We start from the raw sequence: 21726 nt of genomic DNA on the forward strand, positions 1-21726 counted from the left end.
CAGCGGTCAGTATGGCGATAAGGGCAGCAGTGGTTTAATGTCCCTGTACATGGCTCCCACGGGAACGCTAATGTGGTGGCTTTTGTTATTTTATGATTTATCCAAAAGATGGCACTCCTCGCAACTTTCTTGCTCAGCATGCTCGCACAATCAATGCATATCCGCCTTTGCACATCGGCAGCCTGTCACAGCTTCCCATGAACCTAGATCGCCCGGACATGGGAGGCTCCATGTCTGGGCTGCCCTAGTGGACTTTTCACAAGCGCGCACATGGGTTAGCCGTAAATGAAATACAGCGGTAGCTTTTGGGTGACGCTACATTAAAACTGTAGATATCAAAGGACCGAAAAATTCCTTTCTCAATTTTATCAGCTTCTCGAATTAACCAAACCATTCAGACGCCGTTATCACTTGCTTAAATCGGGCAAGCACCTGGCGCTGCATAAGTACCGCTATTTTGCCAGGTTGCTGCACCCCACTGAAGGCGTGGGGTGCAGCAACCGACGCCATGCCCGTTCGCGGTTATTACTATTTGCTTCTAAGCAGGGTCACTCTACTAACGGCGTCACAAGTGACGTTTCTGTTCAGGTCACGTAACCTTTTGAGGTGCAAATACTGAAATAGGCCAAACCGTGCAACGAAAGCGGTTCAAAATACATTTAAATGTTTCCCAAGACCAGCTTGGCGGCGGCGCGCGGGGCAGGTGCGCGGCGGCACGACGCGGAACACCGTCCACACGCCCCAAGCGTCCGTGCGTAATCGACGCCCGACAAGCTACGCTCGGCACGATCGTTTTTCGTCTGCGAGCCTTCACCACAGTTGTGTACGTATTGCTGAAAAAAATGTCACGATCCATTGCAGTGACCAATTTCTGTCTCAAGAAAGTAAATGAGAAAAGTAATAGATTATTTTTAAGTTAGCTTGCGCTTGACATTTATTAACACTGTAAACGTATGCTGTAAATAGAACGAGATGGCCTGGCACTCGATCATCTGCCGACCTCTGCACCTTGTTTAGCTTCAACAACAATTTCTTCTCAAAATTTTCAACAGTCATGTGATATCACCATGTTTTCTTTTTTTCTTTCTTTTTCTTTTTCGTGAAGACACCAGCAGCGCCACGTTCGCTCGACGGAGGGAAGGGCGGTGCTGTAACCACACTTGGCAGTAATTAATGTACAGTTACGTTTTGCAGCAACAAGTAACGTAAGGAATTACTTTTGAGGGCTGGTGATTTAGTAACGTAATAAATCCCTTCAAGCGAGTAATACCAATAAAATTACTCATTACGTTCCCAATTACTTTTGACTAAAACATAGCTTCCCTTATGGCATAAAATATTGGCCAAAAAAGGGTAAGGAAGATAACCACAAGCTAAAGAAAGATATTTCTGAGTGAAGTGAGCTCCGCATGAGTGACGAACTTTTTAAAGCAGTTTCAAATTTCCTTGCTTTTCAAAAGTAATAGCAATGCATGTCAATATTTTCGGCCTGCTGTAATTAGTAATGTAATTTAATTAAGGAGTCATTTCGCCCTCACACTTCTGTTCCCCACCCCCAGTGCAGGGTAAGTAAGCGGCGGTTAACCTTTCCGCACATCTCTCTCTGGCATGCTCGGCTCTCTGTCGTCTACGATGATCGGAAAAATGCCTTTCCGGTTTGGTGGGCGGTCATAGTAGCGCCCACGGTGCAGTATTTGCGGCAGTGCGCAGAAATAAGTTGCTTGTAGCACCAGCGTTTCTACTCTGCAGTTCCCGACAAATTCAAGTGCTGAAATAATACCTGTTAATGTCGTTAATGCCTGTTAATGTTGCCAGTAAAGTAACAGGTTACAAGCAACTGAAACAAAAACACAACTGAATTGCACAGAGCGTTGCTGAGTAAAAAGAGTAATCGATTACTTGCAAAACAGGCAAAAAACGTAACTGATTCGTCATTCGTTGCGTGTGGCGTTGACTTTGGAACCGAGATCTGCAGTGGCGTCACAGCAAGCATCGCTCCTGAGAGAACGTGCTCAGAATGGGGGCTCGTAAGACAGCATATGATGCCAGATATGCGGCCGGCCAAACAGCATTTCCGAATGTGCATTCGGCCCGAACCGTACGAAGACAAAGTGGGCACGAAACATCTCCTGCCATACCATGTATAAAAGCGTCGGTCCGTCCAATCTGCCAGTTTATTCAGCATAGGTGTGCGGCTGGCATGGACAAGAAATTGAGTTTTGCCATTGCACCGGATTTACCAGAAATTAGGCGGCAAAAATACTAATCCAGCAGATGGCGGCCTTGCCAATCTTCCTGGGCGGATAAAATGGAGATGACAGCTAATTATTACAATCTTATGAAAAGCTCATCTCTAATGCAGCTGAGGCTTACACCCTTACAGTAAAACCAGTGAACACTTTAGGGTGGCGTTAATTGCAATTAGGGCCGACAAAGATCATTTGAAGCTTGGCGACATTACGGAAGGTATTATACTGCGTGCAACGACGACTTCGATAACCGTTCGCGCACATGCGCATTGAAAAGCATGTCACAAGGTTTTCATGCTTTGCAAGTCGTAATTCGCTCCAAAAGACTGTCGCTATACTCTAACCGCCGTAATAAGCACTCGAATTGAAAAAAGTAGCCTTCACTTCCACAATTCGGCGTTGTTAGTTGAGGTCCACGAAATGGGTAAAACCACGGATTGTTTGATGATGCGCACAGAAGGCTATCAGTGCTGCGTTTCTTCAATTACGGCCAGCGAGCAAAGTGCTAGTGAGCGCTGTCGGTCCCCGTCCGAGAATTGGCAAGCTGCGCGCCGCTAACGTACTGCAGCGAAGTACGTGCAAGAGCCTGGACAATGCCCATCGCGGCTGGGATAAAGGGTCACATGTGTAGTTTATATTAGGTGAATACGCTACGGAAGAAGGCATGTTTCGCATGCCTAACTGCATCCTTCCACAACCCGTACTTAGAGCAGCGCATTAAGAATGCCACTTTACCAGAAACTAAGAGAGGTACGATAGCAGCACTGTGCAACCCTTTAACTTGTTTCTTTGTCGCACCTGATGCAGCTTGTCGTTGAAATTTTGTTCTCAGCAGTCATTAAATGGTATCATTACACTGCAAACAGCTTGGAATGGGTGCCACGCGCAAGTCGACAACTGGTTACTCGCCGTACGTCTCGTCCGTCATAATGTTTTGAAATTGAGGCATAGCTGCATTTCAAATGTTCCCAAAAGCGCGCAATTATGAGTCACTTCACTGCGATGCTGAAGGGTTTTAGGGTTCGCTGAATCCTCATGCTGCTGCGCCAAACACTAAAAGACGTGTAGCATCCCTTACACACAGGCCACGAATTACGCCACAAAAACGTGATCATACTTTTCAGTTCTTATGACGTCGCGCACATCATCTCGAAGCCAGGTGAACGACGTTCTGTAAGTCGTAGATTCCGGCACAGTGTCCATCCTCCTGCCTCGCGAATTCGGCACGTCATTAGCAGTGGGTAACGTACCGCGTGGGCGCACACTTGGTCGTTCAAGCGCTCACAGGCCGCACGTGACCCTAGGTGTCAACAAAGCTCCGCGAAAACCACCTCAGCGAGTACAAAAGCACGCGCGAGCGGTAGGCCGCATGCACGCAGCAACAATGTTCTGCAGTCGTCCAACGCTGCCCACGTGCAGTGCCTTCAACTTGCGCGTGCAAAGAAAAAAAGAAAACACTCATGCTGCCTGCGCGGCTAGGGGTGGATCGAGACGCGGCCGGACAGCGACGGGGAGCTCGCTGTCCGGCCGCATTCCAGCTCGCACGTGCGCTACTCACAGCCTGCGGGCGTCCTGGGGCAGCGGGCGCGGCACTACACGCAGGCCTCGGTGGCTGCAGTCCAGCGTGAGTCCCGTGCATCGGCACGGATCGGGACACCGCGACAGCTGCGGCTCCTCGGCGGCGCTGCTCGCGAAGAACAGGCACAGCAGCAGCGCGGCCGCCATGCGGGCTGCTCAGGCGGCGCCCACCATGCTCCGAGCCTCGACAAGCACTCCGGTTCACGCAGCGCCGCTCACCGGTCGGCGGTCGCAGCAGCGCCCTCTTCACTGGGGAGAGGACCACTCGCGATCAGGGGGAGTCGCCGCGGTCGATTCGCCGTCTTTGGGAGCGGCGTCGCTTGGTCTCCGATGTCATGTGGAGTCATTAAGTTTGGTGCCGTACACAACACTGGCGTGGCCAGAGGGGGGGGGGGGGGTTAAAGACTTACCCGCTCCCCGAAATGTTTACATTTTGTGTGCACATATATGTAAACTGGCCCACACACAAACATACGCATAAAGGGGGTCGGACACCCCCCGTCCCCAAATAAATTTCTGGCTACGCCCCTGGCGGAGCAAAAGCTTGTACGATGACGGGAGGGAAGTGGGGGAAAGGCTTCGTAACCTGCAGTACGACGTAAGTAAGATTATTCTGCGGAATTGCACGGCCTGTGCGTTACCGACGGCGATGAAAATGTTCGCGAGATCACTGGCTTCGCGGCTCTACCTTGCCGTCAAGGCGGAACCTTTCGATTTTGCGCTTCTCTGTCCGTCCGTCCGTCTCAGTCGATCGGTTGATCAACCGCTGCTGAAGAACAAGAAGGATGTCAAATCATTGGTATTCTTGGTCTATCGAACAACGCGCTCTGTCTACATTATTGCAGTCATTTAGATGGAAAGGAAATGCCACGGAGAATATGAATGAGCTGAAGAGCATACGGTTGACATTACCAACTCATGACTGTTAACTTACCGCTGTCTCTAAGGCGAAGAGTGTACAGGCATAGCATTTTGCCAGTTCTCACATATGGGGCAGAAACATGGGAGATAACAAGCTAACTCGAGAAGAAGTTAAGGACTACGCAGCGTGCGATCGAACGGAAAATGATAGGCGCAACTTTAAGAGACAGTAGATTGGATCGGAGGGTAGCCAGCCGATATTCTACTTGACAGAAAAATGCGGGTGTAGGGCAGATGGAGCAATGGAACCAAGGGACGGAAGCTCAGCCGAGGTTCAGCCGGAAGCTCAGCCGACAACCGACAGGTTAATGGCGTGAGCACCCCACGTTCGAATATTAAAGGGAAAAGTTGGATGATATGCGAGCATCTTCCGCTTCTTATCAAGCAACGCAGGGGGCTGCTCTGTCAATGCCCTGCTGAGAATGCATACAGCTCTGCGAAGGTTTTCTCCGATACAGCCTTCCTGCGCTAAATGGCGTTTCCCAAATCAACGTACAATCACTCACTAGAGCTCAAGCAAAAGCCCTGAGGGTGTGCCTCCGCTTACCGAAAAATACATCAAGCATCGGAACCCTAGCGGGAAGCAGACGCCTATCAGCCATAGGCGTATCTACCGGGGAGGGGGCGGGGGGACAAGGGGGGCGCTAGCTTCCCACTGAGAAAGGTCAAGGGGCGGAGACCCCCCCCCCCCCCACTTTCGACGGTGACACTGTCGGCTGCACACTGGGAAACGATGACCTGAGGCCAGAGGCGTAGCCAGAAATTTTTTTCGAGGGGGGGTTCAACCATACTTTATGTATGTTCGTGCGTGCGTTTGTATGTGCGCATGTATATATGCGCAAGCAAAACTGAAAAATTTCGGGGGGGTTTGAACCCCCCCCCCCCGGCTACGCCCCTGCCTGAGGCGAACTTTTACTTCTATTCAGGGTGATTGCACGAGAGATCGAACGTGACTGTCCGGTCAATATTTTTGTTTTGCCTCGGTTTTTTGTACGTTATGTAACTTAAGGAGTTAAACCTCCTTGTTCAAACTGCACGAAACTGAAAATTTTATTTCCAAGAAACGCTCCCAGCGCGCCAAAAAAATATTTGAAGTTGGCGGCGCGGGCTTCCTGTTTTTGCTCACTGCAATGTTTTCGGATTTCACGGCCGAATTCAACGCGAACTACAAATGATGTGTCCAAAATTTTTTGCTGGTTTTAATACGCATTACTGTGAATTACATCTATGCTTTTTTTTATGCCGTCCTCAAAAGGAAGAAAATGTGAAAAAATGGCAAACACGGCCGAAATAAAAAAAAAATGTGCTATGTTTGAGGCGCTTTGGCGCCTTTCCTATTTCAAACAGAAACTTAAAAACAGTGTCAAGTATAGAAAAGAGCCTTTGCAACATTCATACGCAAGATCATTTTCCTACGAGCAGCGTTAAAAAAGAAAAAAATTGTTAAAAAAAGCGAGATTTTTCAAAAAAGTTCATTTTCAAAAAATAAAATAAAAAAAAACTCCAGTCTCAATCTTGATTCCAATTTTTTATCGAGCAGCGCTTATGTCAGTGAACACACGGTTTTAATATCATATGCCCTCATTTGCTTTGTTCACGAGATATAACGGGCCAAAATTTATTGTATTTAAATTACAAATCACAGGTGCCCCTGCATATGACGGCTGCGGCGCGATCACGACTCTCCTAGCGATATAACAAAGCATGCGTTGTTTATTCTACGCGAAATTGACGAGCAAGACATTGTGGGTGGAGGGCAGACACTATCGCATTCGCAGCCTGCAATGTGTGGGACCCTCTGGCTCCTGACTGCGGCCTGCTGTTTGTTGTAGGCACTGAGGTCATTTGTTACCAGAGGTGAAGATTTGGCGAGCAGAAAGATTCGTTTGCAACCATAGGCGTACCAACCGGGGGGCAAGGGGGGCGCTAGACCTCCACTGAGAAATGCTAGGGGGGCGGAGCCCCCCCACTTTCGACAGTGGTCATTCTCGGCTGCAGACTGGGAAACTAACAAGTCAGGCAAACTAACGCAGCAATAACGTAAATATGCTATAAAATTTGTCCACCGATTCAACTGTGACGACTGTCCTCCGTGTGTCATGACCGCGCACTGTAGGCTCTCTGCGGTGCGGGCTGTCTATTCCACGCTTTCGCGTCTTGCGTTCGAGTGTTACAGAGGAGGCTATCGCTCAGCTGGGGCTCTATAACATTACAGCAATCTGTCATGATTTTAGTTTGTTCTGCCTGGCCTGAAATTACAGTAATCGGCGACGCAAATATGGGCGGGAACCAGTGAACGTTTTATTGCCCGATGAAAGCCTCTCTTTTTTTCGGGAAATTTAGTTTCTTTGAAAACGGTTAGCATCGCCACTGCTCCATATCCAAGCTGCTGCGAGTTGATGAGTGTGCAGAAGTATCGAGTATTTTAGTTGTGCCTAGCCAGGAGAGCTAAAAAAGATTCCAACTTTAGTCTCCGATTAGCCTGCTTCACCTAGCTTATCATATGGTATCCTGCAGCGGTGGCGGCGGCTTTTGACAAGGCTGTGGAGTCGAGCACATTGAGAAGCCCAGCTTTCAATTTTGCCCCGTAACTTCAGCGTCCACGGTTTTCTGTACTAACGATGAGTTCACAGAGAGTTGTTTACGCGCAAAAACAGCTTGGCACCGTTATACTACACTTGAAAGTACCTATCATACACATATGAATCCATCTTGCCCGCTGCTATAAGTAGCCGCTGCCGATGTGATTGGCAGACAGCGTTCTTGAATTACCTACGTTCAGAAAGAGACACTGTGTGGCTATTCTGAAAAAAAAAAAATATTGTTCAGCACAGTTTTGCGCTGCCTATTGTGCAGACTTGATTTTAACGCCGCGAGTTTTGGCATACTCGTGGCGTCGCCTAAGGAGGAGGCGATTTCATGGCACACCGAAAATTTTTGACGAATAACAAAGAACCAATGACCAATAATACACCGCATTGAAAATAGTTTATTATTATTTTTTTTCTTTACGCAGTCATGCGTAAATCATAATTACGCGGTGGATCACTTGCGCGTCATTTGTTGCGTCGTGTTACGAGCAGGTGCTGTAAGCGTGACCCAGAAACTTTCGACCAATCATTTACAGCTAACGACCTTAAGGGAAGGAGCCAATGCGGGGTGGTTTAACGTTATAATAATACTAATAATATCTGGGGCTCAACGTCCCAAAACTGCGATATGATTATGAGAGACCCCGTAGTGGAGGGCTCCGAAAATTTCGACCACCTGGGGTTTTAACGTTATAATCACCCACATATTTTCGAAGAAAATTTGAGCTTACACAGTTTGCGTATGCTAACTACATGGAGGCGCCGGAGGGAAGGAGTAAAGGGGCCACTTCACCGCTTTCCCGTCCACCCCCCAAACAAGCTGGGAAAATAGGAGGGCAAGAAACGACACCTAGTATATAAATTTGTAGTCATTTATTCAACGCGGAAATTTGGGCTAGTTGGTGGGTGTGGAACTTGTGCATCTTAGCAGCGCAGTGGAACGAACACAATAGCGCCCGTCCTGTCTACGTGTGCCTTTCTATTGTGTTCGTTCCACTGCGCTGCTATGATGCACAACTAGTCATTTATAATCGTATAACTATGCTCAACCAGCTCAATGTGGTTTCCATAAATATTAATGGACTGAACTTAGTCTTCTTTAGAAACACTTTATATTAGAGTGCTCTAAGAGTAAAAAAATTGGCACTCGGATTATCCTGAAGACTTCTGCGAAGTACCTTGCTTTGTCAGCCACATGTTTTGTTTAATAAGTGAGAATTTAAGGTACTACAGTCATAGCAGATTCTTCATACTCATCGTATTTAGAACGCCAAACTGGCTGTGAAGATTGCAGATGGAATGCTCAGATGAAGTACAGGTTAAATGTGGCTGTACTTCTTAAACTTCACGGTAATATTTCCAAAATGTTATTAAACACTTGTGTGTTTCGCAGTATAGGACGGCCCAACCTGCACAATCTGTTTGTGCATATTCTTCCTAGATTGAAAACAATTATATAGTGCCCCCTCTCTTGATATATATATATATGTCGAGAAAAGATGATTCTAGGTCCGGGTAAATATACGCAGTGAAACAGACGCGCGTACGAAGCGATTTATTGACGTTTCGGCCGCGGGTCCGGCCTTCATCAGAATACAATGCATGGCATGAGTCCAGTTTATATACGTGTGCATATCAGAAAGAAGAAGATATGAAACTTACATGAAAGGCGATATATTGGCTTACAAAAACGCATGTCACTCGCTTTGAAGTGCACCAGATACATGTGTAAAACGATTACATTTTGCGGGCACGCCGTTTATAAGTACGAAACATGAAACGCATAGCATGGCATGGAGCACGACCGGTAATAGCAAGGTGCAAAAAGAAACAAATATGTTTACGTCCGCCTTTAATGGGACTTCATGACGGACCCGCAGCCCAAGTTTCAGTCTTGTTTCATAGAACGTCTGATTGCGGGTACATGGCATGCATCGACGTGGCAGGCACGTGTTAACACAGTACAAAGACGCTGCTGCATCGAGCACAGGAGCACGCGTCAACGCGTCGGAAAAAAAGCGCGACGTCAACGTCATCTGTAATCTAAACGCGAAGGCGCCTAAAGGCCTCCAAGATTCGCGCGCACTATCTCGTAGGCAACGACGCACCGTTGATGGTCGCGCAGCGCGCATGCCCGCGCCCGCGCGTGATTGCCGTGTCTTTCGCGACAGTGCGGGCAGCACCAGTTCGTACCTGTGCGCTAGCGTACGTTCGTATCAAACGTCGCGGGGTACAAATCGGTTCGCGACAACCGTACTCCAATACACTGCAGGCTAATGGGCCTTGTCTGGGACCACAGAAAAATTCGTATCACCCCGAAAATTGTACGAGCCGTGATCGTATCACCGAGGTTTTACTATATATATATATATATATATATATATATATATATATATATATATATATATATATATATATATATATATATATATATATATATATATATATATATATACGGCGGACAGAGTGAGAGACGCCAGCCCCCCCACTCGCGAACCAGTTGGTACGCCACTGTTTGCAACACACTCACAGCGATTCAGCACGATTTCGAATTCGTAATCGTCGAAACACTTCCATGAACACGTTGTCGAAGAGCGAGCTAGCCGACGCACCACAGTGTTATATCAGTTAATAGCCGTAATACTATTATAGCTTCCATTTATCCGTCACCTTCATCATCGTATTCCGACTTTTGCAATCAATTAAGCATCATTCTTAATAACCTAATGAGAGAAAATAAGAACGTTGTCTTATGTGGCAATTTTAACATACGTATTATTGATCCTGATAGTGCATCGTGCTTAGAATATATGAACTGCTTATACTGCTTTGGCTTTACGTCGCATATTTCAGCACCAACTATAGAAACGATTTACTAGGTTCGAATAGATCATATTATCTCCAACATTTCAACATCGCAGGTGTGATAGATCATAGCATTACAGGTCATAATCCCTTTTTTTCATTCTGGGCTCCAAAAATACCAGGGCGGTCAGTAACATCATCTTCACGAAACGCCGATTCGATGCGGACAAATTTGTGCAAATAATTAATGCAGTAGACTGGACATCGGTGACTAATGAGGACCGCGCAGAAAAGGCTTTTGAGTCTTCCTTAGAAATATGTAATAGCTTCAGGTGTAGATATATGCACCACTTCCACTACAGTGACGAAGTGGTGTCGTTCATCTAGAAATCCATGGATAAGCAACTCGTAGTTGAAGTCCATTAATAAAAAGAATAACTTTCATAAGAAACTAATGTCGCAGCCTCGCATTAAAATCCCACTTTAAGCCGATGATGCCGTCCGGGTCCAAAGGCTCCGAGCCGTCACCTGACGCCATCATCATCGACAGAGAGTGGGACGGGACAGGGGTTAATCCCCTCTTCCCCCCGCCTCGCCCGGACTTTTAATAAAGTTTATTCATTCATTCAGAAATACTCAGCAACATTATCTTCCTTATTCACGCTCGCTAAGCGCAATTACTACCAGGATCCGATTGTAAAAAACACAGGCAACACGACACGCTGCTCGCAAATCATTAAAGAATGTTTGAACAAAAAGGACTGCTCAGCGCCCACAATAAAAATAAAGCAAGGCGACGAAATGTATGCTGACACTGAACGAGTGGCCACCGCGTTCAGTGCCCCACCACGGTGGTCTAGTGGTTATGGCGCTCGACTGCTGACCCGAAGGTCGCGGGATCGAATCCCGCGGCCGCTGCGGCTACATTTTCGATGGAGGCGACTACTGTTTGAGGCCCGTGTACTTTAGATTTAGGTGCACGTTGAAGAACCCCTGGTGGTCGAAATTTCCGGAGTCCTCCACTACGGCATCCCTCATAATCATATCGTGGTTTTGGGACGTTAAACCCCAGATATTATTATGGCCCCACACATATGTAACACGCATCGAACGTTTTCAGCGTCTTCAGAATCAAGCAGTTAGGCTCATGACTTTTAGCCCATTTTATTTGCCCTGTAGCTCGTTGTTTCCTAAGCTTAACATACTCCCATTAAGACAATTACTTTGTCATAGACTGTCCCTAGTCGCCTATAGGCTCATCACGCATGGCATTTTTCATTGCATGTATTGATCATCATCGCTTAACTAATAGCAATACAACCCGGTTTTCTACGCGCAATAATCTTCTTTTGCCGGCCGTAAGGACATACTACAGCAAGTTCTCAACCTTATTAACTAGCATAGCTCTTTGGCATTCATTGCCTTTCGAATTAAAATCATCGCACCACAATCATATTTCCACCTCGTGCAGCAAGAAATATTTCATTCAGGAATTATTCAACTCATCTGAATTGTGTAATTAACTGTTAACCGCTCTGAACATTTCGGTGCTATTTTCGTATTTTACAGTTGCTTTTGTATAACTGATACCACTGATAATGAAGCGAGTTGCATTTGTCATGTAGAGCTGTTCATTAATCTTGCTTTTTGTCATTTCTGTTTCATCACTTCTTTTGATTACTTCCACGTTATTTTTTTCAATAGTGAGTATTACCATTATGTTATACAGGGTGTTCAAAATTAAGCTTTATGGTTTTCTTAAAATTCAGCAATGGGAAGAATGTGAAAACCACCTGGTATATATCCAGAGGTACACAAAGTGAGACAATAATTATCGCTGTAAGCCGCCGAATTAACTAAGATTGAATAATGAACTTTTCAATGAGTGCAGCAAGCGGGCGTGTTTGTATTGAAGAGTTGTAGGCAGTCGCGCTTCTATACAGTTCCACTTGGAAGAATTCTATCATGTCTGTGCCCCAAGATATCCTGCTGCAAAGTTTAATTGCGGTTTGCATGATTTCACTTGCAAGACAGTGAGCATTGGCACAAAGCTCCTCCCTGATGTGCCGCGGCAGTTGCGTGCGGGTCTGAGAACGGGTCGAAGGCATAGGCAAAGATGATAACGGCTACACTTTTGCTACCGACTGGTAATAGCAAGCATTCCACCTGGTTTCACAAAGTAAGGGCAGCGAAGACGCATTCTTCCTCCTGAGAGGGCTTTCTCGAAAGAACTTCATTGTCGCTTTGATGTAGTCCACCGCATTTCTGACATCCGCCACGGTGCTTGTCTTCTTCACACCAAGTTTAGCCGATGCGAAGCACAGTGAAAGTACATGGCTCATGGGTGTTTTAGATGCGAAGCAGCTTATGGCGGGGGCTTTGTCCGTCCCTCGCTCCCGCGTCCCGCGGCGTCCACCCCCACTGCGCATGCGCGTCCCCTCCCCCTCTCTCTCCTCTAGAAATCATCTACTCTACGCAGCGGCGCTCACGACAGGTGGTGCGACAGCTGCATACTCCGCTGGGGGCGGCACGATAGTTCCGCGGTTTAAAATGACGGAACGCGCGCGCCTCATTCTCTCCTGCGCAACGCCACGATGAGCGCCAGTGTCAACGCCGCCGCTATACGCCTTGTGCACCGCCTATAGAGGCGCCACTGATAGCCACCTAGCGGGCGCCGCCGACAGTACGTGCGGGAAGCCGAGCAGACGACAGCGCTTTGCGCAGCTTTGCTGTGAGGAGATGAATGAAGTTCACGGCTGCTATTTCCCCTTCGTGCGGGTGCCAGACAACTAATTCTGCACTGACAGCTGCAGAAAAGGCTTGGGCCTCTACGAAAGTGGACTTGTGCACGATGTTTGTCACGAACGAGCGCTTAACTAAGCGCACGTCGCCGATTTCGAACGACGGCATGAAAGCCTGGCGCCGACGGTTCGTGCGCGACAGAGCGCGCGCATCGAAAAAACAAGTATAAAAAGGCGCCGGGAGCGCGCCCGCGCGCCTCTTACCCTCTCCGCAGAAGACGCCACCGACACAGCCAACGAACGCGAAAGATCGGGATATTCGAGAAAGCAAAGCCGAGCCGGCGGCGCCGTCTGATTCCGCAGACGAATCGGTGAGAGGATCTCGCCGTTTCCCTAGCTTTCGCTGTGCTACGCACAGACGAATCATACACACCTTCCCGAACCCAGGCGCGAGCCGATACAGGCAATGCAAGCGCAGCAAGCGCGCGGGGGCAGAGTCAGTTAGTGAGGAGTTAGTCGGCGAAGAAGTTATGTCGTATAGTGATAGCATCGTTCGCTCGACCGCAGAAGACGTGTTGTTTGATGATCTAGTGCTGTGAGTTAAGTATCAAGAGATGACAGTGACAAGTTTTGAAGAGGGTCGCCGAGAAGACATATGATGACCGACTGCGGAGGAGAACGAACGTCCGCGTGGAGTGAATCGTCATGCCGGTGAATATCAAAGGTGCGTCGCGCAGACCAGCGTAACAAGATCCAGCTATGAGGTGCAGCTCGTGGTGAACATCCGCTTTGTTTTTTTACAAAGGTGACGTCTAAATCACTTCTTGTTCTTTCTGAAGTCAACCATTGCTGCATTTCTGTTTCTGTAAATAATAAATATAGAACTTAGCTTGTAATAGCGCGGTACATGTACCGCGCTAGTACAAGCTAAGTTCATGGATGACCAACTCGCCCGAACTAGAACACTTCTGAAATATAGAACGTTTGAGCGAAGTGCCCAGCACGGCGGTCGAACCGAACTAACACATGCTCAGGCTGATAACTTTGGTCGTCTACCCGTGTCAACATGATCGAGTGCATCCAGCGAGCACCGATATCGCAGAACGAAAGCATTAGAACAAGAAGCGACGTGTTAACCCGCACAATGACGAAGCGGCTCGTCTTTGCCAACGAACAGCGGCGATCCATTGCTTCCGTCGCTCTTGCTCAGGAGGCCTTGCGGTAAGTGAGTAAAACCGTGTTCCGGGCGCGTTTTTGTAGGTGTTTGAGCACCCCACTCCACATCAATTGTTATTCCACATCCCTTGAAGTTTCGGCCACCACACATGCGACGAACGTTGCTTATTTCACTATGGAAACGTGAACAACGCGGAAACACACGTACAACGACGTAGGAAACCACGGCGGCCGTCTGCTTGCTTTCCCGAGAGCAATGATTGAGTTCGCCGCCTATGGCGCTTCCGTCGGCGCGCACTAGGCGTATAACAGAGTTAGCGCCAGCAAAAGCGCAAGCGTCAGCGCTGATACGGGCGCTGTCACTAGCTCCCCGCTGCTTCGCATCCACACATGGTTCCCGTTAGCGGGAGTAATTTCTTTATTGTAGCCTGTACGCCATATATGTTATCCGCAATTTAAGAGCAGCCCTTGACCTACGATGTTATCAGGATTGAGGCTGTCAACAGCCTTGAGAATTGTGGCAGAAATGGTTTCTGCGTCCATGCTCTCCAGCGGAATCATGCCAACAAATTCTTCTCGTACAGCCTTGAGATCTGTGTCTACAAACCAGATAGCAATCGTGAGCTGTTCTGTGCCTGATATGTCCGCAGATTCATCTGCCGGCAGCGAATACTACCCGGACTTGTAGCACGAACTTACAATGTCTCTTCGAAGGAGGTCCTCGCTGATTTTTATCATCTCGTTTCGAATACTCGCCGATGTGTGCTTCGCGTTTTTGACGCTGTCGTCGAGGGGCGCTCGTGGTCCCCAGCGTCGAGGCGAAACCTCCCGAGAAGGTCCCGTTCTGTAGTTCCCACGCAGAGGCAAATCATGCACGCCGCAGAAGAGCCCAACCGCTGCAATCGAGACCAGTTTCTGCTCATTGCATTCCGCTTCTTCCTTTGCGGCTGTGTCGAGCTGCAGTTGAGGAAGCGAAGGAACCTCCTTTCTGTTGCGTCTTTGTGCCATTCGACCTTTTCATGCTCCTTGGCGGACTCGTGAAACTCTTTGTATTTGGTGAAAGCAGCGACGATAAAAGCTCCTTGTCGTCCTTTCCCCGTCACTCACACTCAGTGGCGTAGGCAGAAATGTTTTTCGAGGGGGGGGGGGGGGGGGGGGGGCACGCCCTTGATCCGACGTGGGGTCCGGGCAGGTAAGTGTGGTCGAGTGCCATTTTGTGCACTGTATACCATGGCAGAAAAAAGTTCGGGAGGGGGGGGGTCACGGGTCCGGTGTGCCCCCCCCCCCTCCCCGTCTACGCCACTGCCGTCACTGGCTTGAAAACGACACACTACGACCGAGCGCACCTTTAAGCACACTGGAATACACCATCCACGGATACTGCGATAGCCACGCTGGTCGAAATGCCCTGGCTTGCTTCAGCTCCGCAGCGTCCGCTTTGAAATTGTACGCATCTGGAGGCATCCAAGGGCTAGTCAGAAGCTTCCGTTTTAAAGGGACTGTCTACCGCTCGGAAAAATTTTTCTGATTGTGGTGAAAATGAGAAGATCGTTCGTCACATCAGTGGCAACGAGCATGCTTTTGCCCCATAAGAAAAGAATTATATTTTTAATTTAATGTTGGAAATCGTGAAAGAATGACCGCTAGCATCACCCAACCGCGATGTGGTCAATCTACTGGTAGGACAAGAAATCCTCGCAGGTAGGCTCATTTTCCTTGAAAACAGACATGTATAACTTGAAATTGTGTTTTGCGCACTTGAGGCAGCTTTCGGTTGCGTCAGAGAGTAATTTTTTCGCTTTTTTTTTTTCTCACGCATCCCAAAAGGCGCCGGTGGCGCTGCTTGCGGCGCCCTCTTCGATTTCGTCTGCTTCAATTCATGCGCTACGCCATACGGCCCTCCGCGCTGGTCGTACTGTGCCGCGGTATTGTTGTTAGGATATCTCTCATGTGCTGCGCTGTGAAGGTGTGCATTTATCGTCTCTTTTTGACGAATCAATTTGGTTTGGATTGCGGCAGCAGTGCTAAAATAAACGCATAGACGGCGATTACAGCAAAACAAGTCTTCTGTTATCGTATAATAAGGCTTCATTTACCTGCTAGTGCGCTGAAAACGACTGTTACATTCATTACATTAGTGTTCAGCGAAAATAAAGTAATCCTACAGAAATCACATGTGCTTTAGGTTTTAATTTTTACCGGTACTAAAATCGCCATCGCGTCGTCCAACCAGTGTTGTGGACATGTTTCACGCCAGTGGAAGAAGACCGAACGCAGATCGAAAAATTCTGTTTTAAAAATTTCTACTCACTTTCCAGAGAAACCGCTGCAAGATTGGACACTTCAGACGGTACGCTTTCTATTGTGGTACAAAACAGAAAAACGATGAAGGACGGTAGACAGTCCCTTTATGTCATTGTCTGCAACAAGGAAAACGGGAACTATACGCGTTACATTAGCAGGCCTCAGTATGTAATCGCCATCCAAAGATTGCTGCCTGCATTTAAATTTACCACGTTTTACTTAAAATTGTTACATCACCGCCTGACATCAGTATATGGCGCAGCTATTAAATCATCGTTTAAATACATACAGTTGGTGCATGTTCACTGCTAGGCTAGTGACGCTCAATATGTCGCAGTTAACCCAGGACCATCCATATATTTAGCGAACGTTATTCAACCCAAATCGTGGAAACCTGTTATCAACCTTTTCTGTGTGATTGTCACCTCACAATTCATTGCTAGATATGACTTGTTGAAATCGATAGTCAAATTTTTAAAGCATTAGGTCCGTCAACAGATTAACATATACGTTAAACATATAAAATTGTACGCATCCTCTTCAGAAAACTGGTACAACTTCCATCCATCTTTGCCTTCGGACGCGAGCTTGGGTGTGTGACGGAGATCGGGCGAAGCTCGTTTGGCCTGATTTGAGACCCTGCAGGTATTCGCAATGCCCACGAACCCACGGTGGCGCGCCGTGCGATTCAAGATGGCGCCAGGAGGAGGGTCAACCCGTTTGTTAGCATAGGAGCAGATAGTACGTGCGGACGTACAGCCCGTGCCACTTTCACCGGGTGAAGTCATGAGCTGCAATGAAATGGATATGAGACCAAAATACTTTCCCAATGTCCCAAACCATGGAAAGCGCTAAGTGCTCGCCACCTATTATTTGCTGCGGTGTGAAAGGTTATATTTCAGCGCCGTTACCGTGCATCAACAATGCTTTGCGAAATCCCGTGCGTGCTACAGAGAACTGTATGGACTAGAATTGACGTATGAACTAAACGGCACTCCGAGGTAGTACGTACCGAGCCTGCCTGACGGATTTGCCGCAGTAGTAGGCCGCTAGCGAGTAGCGCCCTCGCTGCTGCACGGGGCCGCATGTTTAACGTGGTGATGGTCGAATATCGAACATAATGCACACGTATGTTTTTCGCAACGTCAAATTGCAAAAAATTCGTCGAAAAACAATGCCGTGTGGAAGATAACGGTAAAGTATAGGAGAAGTTAGCCGAGAGGCGTAGATTGTAGCCTTAACTGCACGTTTCATCGCTCTAACCATTTCGCTTCGCTGGTCGAGCTCGAGCGTGTTGGCGGCATGCGGCGCTCCATAATATCCACAATAATTGCGCTACATGCAATGCACAAGAATAACTATGTTTTTATTTTGATCTCGCTCAAGGATATTACACATTAAATACAATCAAAGTGACTTACGAGCGTGAAAAAAGAGGGGACGTGAAGTTCAACTCGCTCCTCGTGAGTTAGCAGCTGATCGTTCATCGTCGCTGTCACTCTCTGTGCTTGCACAGCCTTCTACCTCTTCTACGTCCAGTGAAAAATCCTCGTCGTCAAGATGGGTTCATTAAACATCAGTGCTGAAAGCAATCTGAAGGATATCCTCCGCCAAACGACTTTGACCACTCCGCGTCACTATGTTTGCAATTAGAGACGTCTGGGCGCGGAGAACATTTTGATCTCAAACCGGTCTCGAAGCAAATCGCTTGCAGTGTGCTGCCACCTATCAACAAACGTACGAAAACAAGCGGCGCAGTGCTGACTATGGAACCAACACACTAGTGAACGCGACGGCGTTGAGAGCGTTCGCTCCACGAAAGGCGTGGAGCGGATGCGTCCTCGAATGACTGAAGAGTAGTGATGCAGAACTATCGATGGTACTATCGATACTATCGATAGCTGAGTCACTATCGAACTATCGATGGTAAACAATAATATCGATAGTGCTATCGATAGTAAAAAATTCGATGGTACTATGGATAGTATAAAATCAACATCACAAACTCATTGCAGAATAAACTTGTTTCCCCGCTCGCGTGGTACATAGTGGAGCCGGAGGAGCAGGCCGAAGTTGACATGCTTCTGTTCTTCACCTGAGTGCTTCGCTGACACATGGTGATAAAGTCAAGCTATTCAGCTGTAGCGGGAAGGAAGGCGTTACGTGCAGTGGAACTGCGCGCGGCTTTCATTTTATGATTTAAAAAATATATCATGAACAAAGTTTGTTAATTGCAAGGGGGAACTGGCTGCTTTTGGATGTGAATTTATTGATTTACTGATGGACATAGTCCGCTATTTTCACTGCGGAAATAATTTATTTGTTTCGCCAAGAATTGCTCATAAATTAAGCGAAGCTGATAGTAGGCTATCGCAAATAATTTGGCAATATGGCCGGCCTGCAACAGCATCATTATTCACATCACTATCGATAGTATTGTCACGTGGTTGTGACGGTGAAGAATGCTGCAACAAGACTGGGAAATACGGAGCTGTTTATTTGGGCGATCTTATGCCCAGAAAATCAAAACTCAAAATACAAGCGGTACAGGCTGCGCACTGATAGTGGCGAGAACAGTCGTCGGCCGTCGAGTAATCTGATCATCGGTGGAACGCCTCGTCTTTTATACAGCCATTGAATCTTCCAGCGTTATCGCTGGTGCTCGCGTAAGCTCTCGAATAAACTTGACTATCCGCGTTCGGCGCGTAAGCTTAATAGAATGATCTCAAACAATCGTGAAGCTTCGCGCTAACATTACGGCTCGGTCTGCGTCAAACGTTCCTAAAAGTCTTTGTGGGTGAAACACGAATACAACAAAACAAATCAATACACACGCGTGGCAGTAATATCGCTACAAATATTAACCATGGTACTACCGATTGCACTATCGATAGTTTGTCGATAGTAGTACTATCGATAGTTTGTCTACACTATCGATAGTTTAAAAAAAAACTATCGATACTATCGATTGTCAATTTACCTATAGTTCTGCATCCCTACTGAAGAGCCGCTCGCACGATTCATAACAGCGCTTTCCTGACAAAGGCTAGAGGCCCTATTTTAATGTATCGCTAACTTGAGATTTCTGAGTTATAGAAGAGCACATCGCGAGCCCGCCCGACCTCCATCGTACAATGTGATGGGATTCATAGTTTCAACCAGTTTCAACTGAAAATGTAAGCCGATAACATTTAACTAACCTACGTGGCTACAGAAAACCTCGCGAAGCTGATATGTGTAAGCTGTGGGCTATCATTGACTGCGCAAGTTGCCACGTATTTTCACGAAAACTTCGCGTCTCGCGAAGTCAGAATCATATTTGTCGTGCTACAGAGGAGTCGGTTTGTTCACTGATGCAAGAAACATGCAAAGTCGTAGTGCTCCTTTCTTGCCAACGCGTTAACACTGAGGCTAGCACAGCCGAACAAGGGAGCGACTGCGTAGTCCTGCCATTTTTTCGTCTACTAACCCTCCTCGAGAAGACGCTCCTGAATTCCGCGTGGCGGCGCGACAGTCTACGGGCATTGCGAATATTCTTGACCACAGAGACTGCCAAGAAAATTTTCGGCCGTTATTTCTGCAGCCATTCTTGGAATCACGGCTCAGCGTCTTCAGGGGAAAGTGGCGGAAAAGGTGAAAAGCAGAGACGAACGGATCAGGAGCAAGCAGGCTTTCGAGCATACACCCAGGGGTACCTTTCCTGAATCTGAAAGGGGTACTGGCCATGGGCGTCGGCAGGGGGTGCAAAAGGGGCACTTGCCCCCCTCAAGCCACACCAGCACTTGTCCCCACCCAAGCTACACCACTACTCTCTGTGCTGGCTATTCGCACAAATCTTGTCGTCGCGCGCATGTAGGACGACAAGGTTTACCCCTCCCCCAGCCGCCATGCAACACTGCTTTGCACCCCCCAAGACAAAATCCTGCCGACGCTCCTGGTACTGGCACAAAATTTTGCTGCTGAGATAGCCTGCGCGATCGATTCCCGTGAACATGTGTATATCATCCACCAAATCTCAAAGCGAATATGGCTTGGAAGGCAATTTATATGAATTTTGAAGTTGACTTGCGCGACTTAGCGCTATACACCGCACCTCACGACATTGACATCATTTAAAGTGGCCTGAAGGTGACCCCCAACTTCCTTGACGTCACTGCTGCGGCCAATCTCCGAGCTGGCGCAACTAAATGATGACGTCATAGTCACCATCGCCCTTTTGCCGGGCTTGCGCCAGCAGGCTACTATTGGGCGGCTGCTCGCGAGTCCGCGCCCGCGGGAAACGTGTGGAAGCCTCAAGAAAGTCGTTCCCAACAGATGATGACGACGACAACGACATCGCGCAGCACATGCAGCAGGTGAAAGAACGCGAGCAGACGATGCAGACAGCGCAGAAGTGCGTTAGTTTTGTGTACCGTTTCACATGCTAGATAGCGTTAATTGCACAAGGGGGCTTGTCGTTCTCGGAGCTCTCCCAAACCGAAACTGAGACCGGTCGGTAATAAATAGGCTGTCATTATTTATCTGTCGCGCGCTGCAGCAAGCGATATACCGTGTTATGACTAATAGGCCTCCAGCACCACATTGCAGCAATAAAACGCCACAGAAAAATTTTTGTCAGTACCCCTTTAAAAGAAAGGGCATGCATCTGAGCATCAATTATGCTGAAGGTGATCTCCCTGGCCCTTTGTGCGGGACAAGGCAGGGGCCCGCGGAGAGTCTAGGGGGTGTTGCGTGGAGCCTCAGGTACAGATTATCCTATTCACCGGAACCTCATTCCTGCAGTCATGCAGGGCTTTGCAGTCTTATCAAAGCTCTCTGGAAAAAGAAAATGCACTACATCGCGCAACCAAACGGCACCTTCTGCCCAGATTCTTTTGAATTAAGTACTGAAGCACAAAGAAACTTGCCTTCCGAACACATTTGACACGGCCCGGGCCGTTCCCGGGCGTTTTTGTTGAGTGGCTCAGCACCTGCCGTTAGGCGAGACCGTGTCGTTAGCAAAGAACCTAGGCGTAGTTCATGCGCGAACGAAGAAGGCCGTCTGAAGAGAAAATTTCGGTTTCTCGGGGAAAATGCAAGCGGCAGGATTCGCACGCTAAAAGGCTTCCACAGGTGGACAGGTGGATGGCCTGAATTTGCCTTTGTTGGTGGTGGCTACTTGCGTTCTCGCAGAAGAAAGGTCAGCAGAAACGTCCCTTGACATTTTTTTTTTTTTTCTGACGTCGAGATTGCAATGAACATTTTGGAAAGTTTCTGGTCACCGATATCAGCAGCAAAATAAGGAGAGAGAGAGAGAGAAATAGATGAAAAGGAAGAGGCAGGTAGGTTAACCTGGTAGTAATAACTGGTTTGCTGCCCTGC

The 21726-nt window shown here is 47.8% G+C and overlaps 1 protein-coding gene across 1 annotated transcript in view; it reads right to left on the minus strand.

Annotated features, from left to right (window-relative positions):
- The window catches only part of LOC119379389 (protein slit), a 480803-nt gene extending 476776 nt beyond the window's left edge, over positions 1-4027 (minus strand). Inside the window, exon 1 of the mRNA XM_037648708.2 lies at positions 3808-4027. Within this exon, the coding sequence (XP_037504636.1) occupies positions 3808-3974 (167 nt within the window). The 5' untranslated portion in view covers positions 3975-4027. The remainder of the gene's footprint in view (positions 1-3807) is intronic.
- Positions 4028-21726: the final 17699 nt, after the last annotated feature.

This window comes from Rhipicephalus sanguineus, chromosome 1 (genome assembly GCF_013339695.2).
Source record: "Rhipicephalus sanguineus isolate Rsan-2018 chromosome 1, BIME_Rsan_1.4, whole genome shotgun sequence".
Taxonomy (NCBI): Eukaryota; Metazoa; Arthropoda; class Arachnida; order Ixodida; family Ixodidae; genus Rhipicephalus; species Rhipicephalus sanguineus.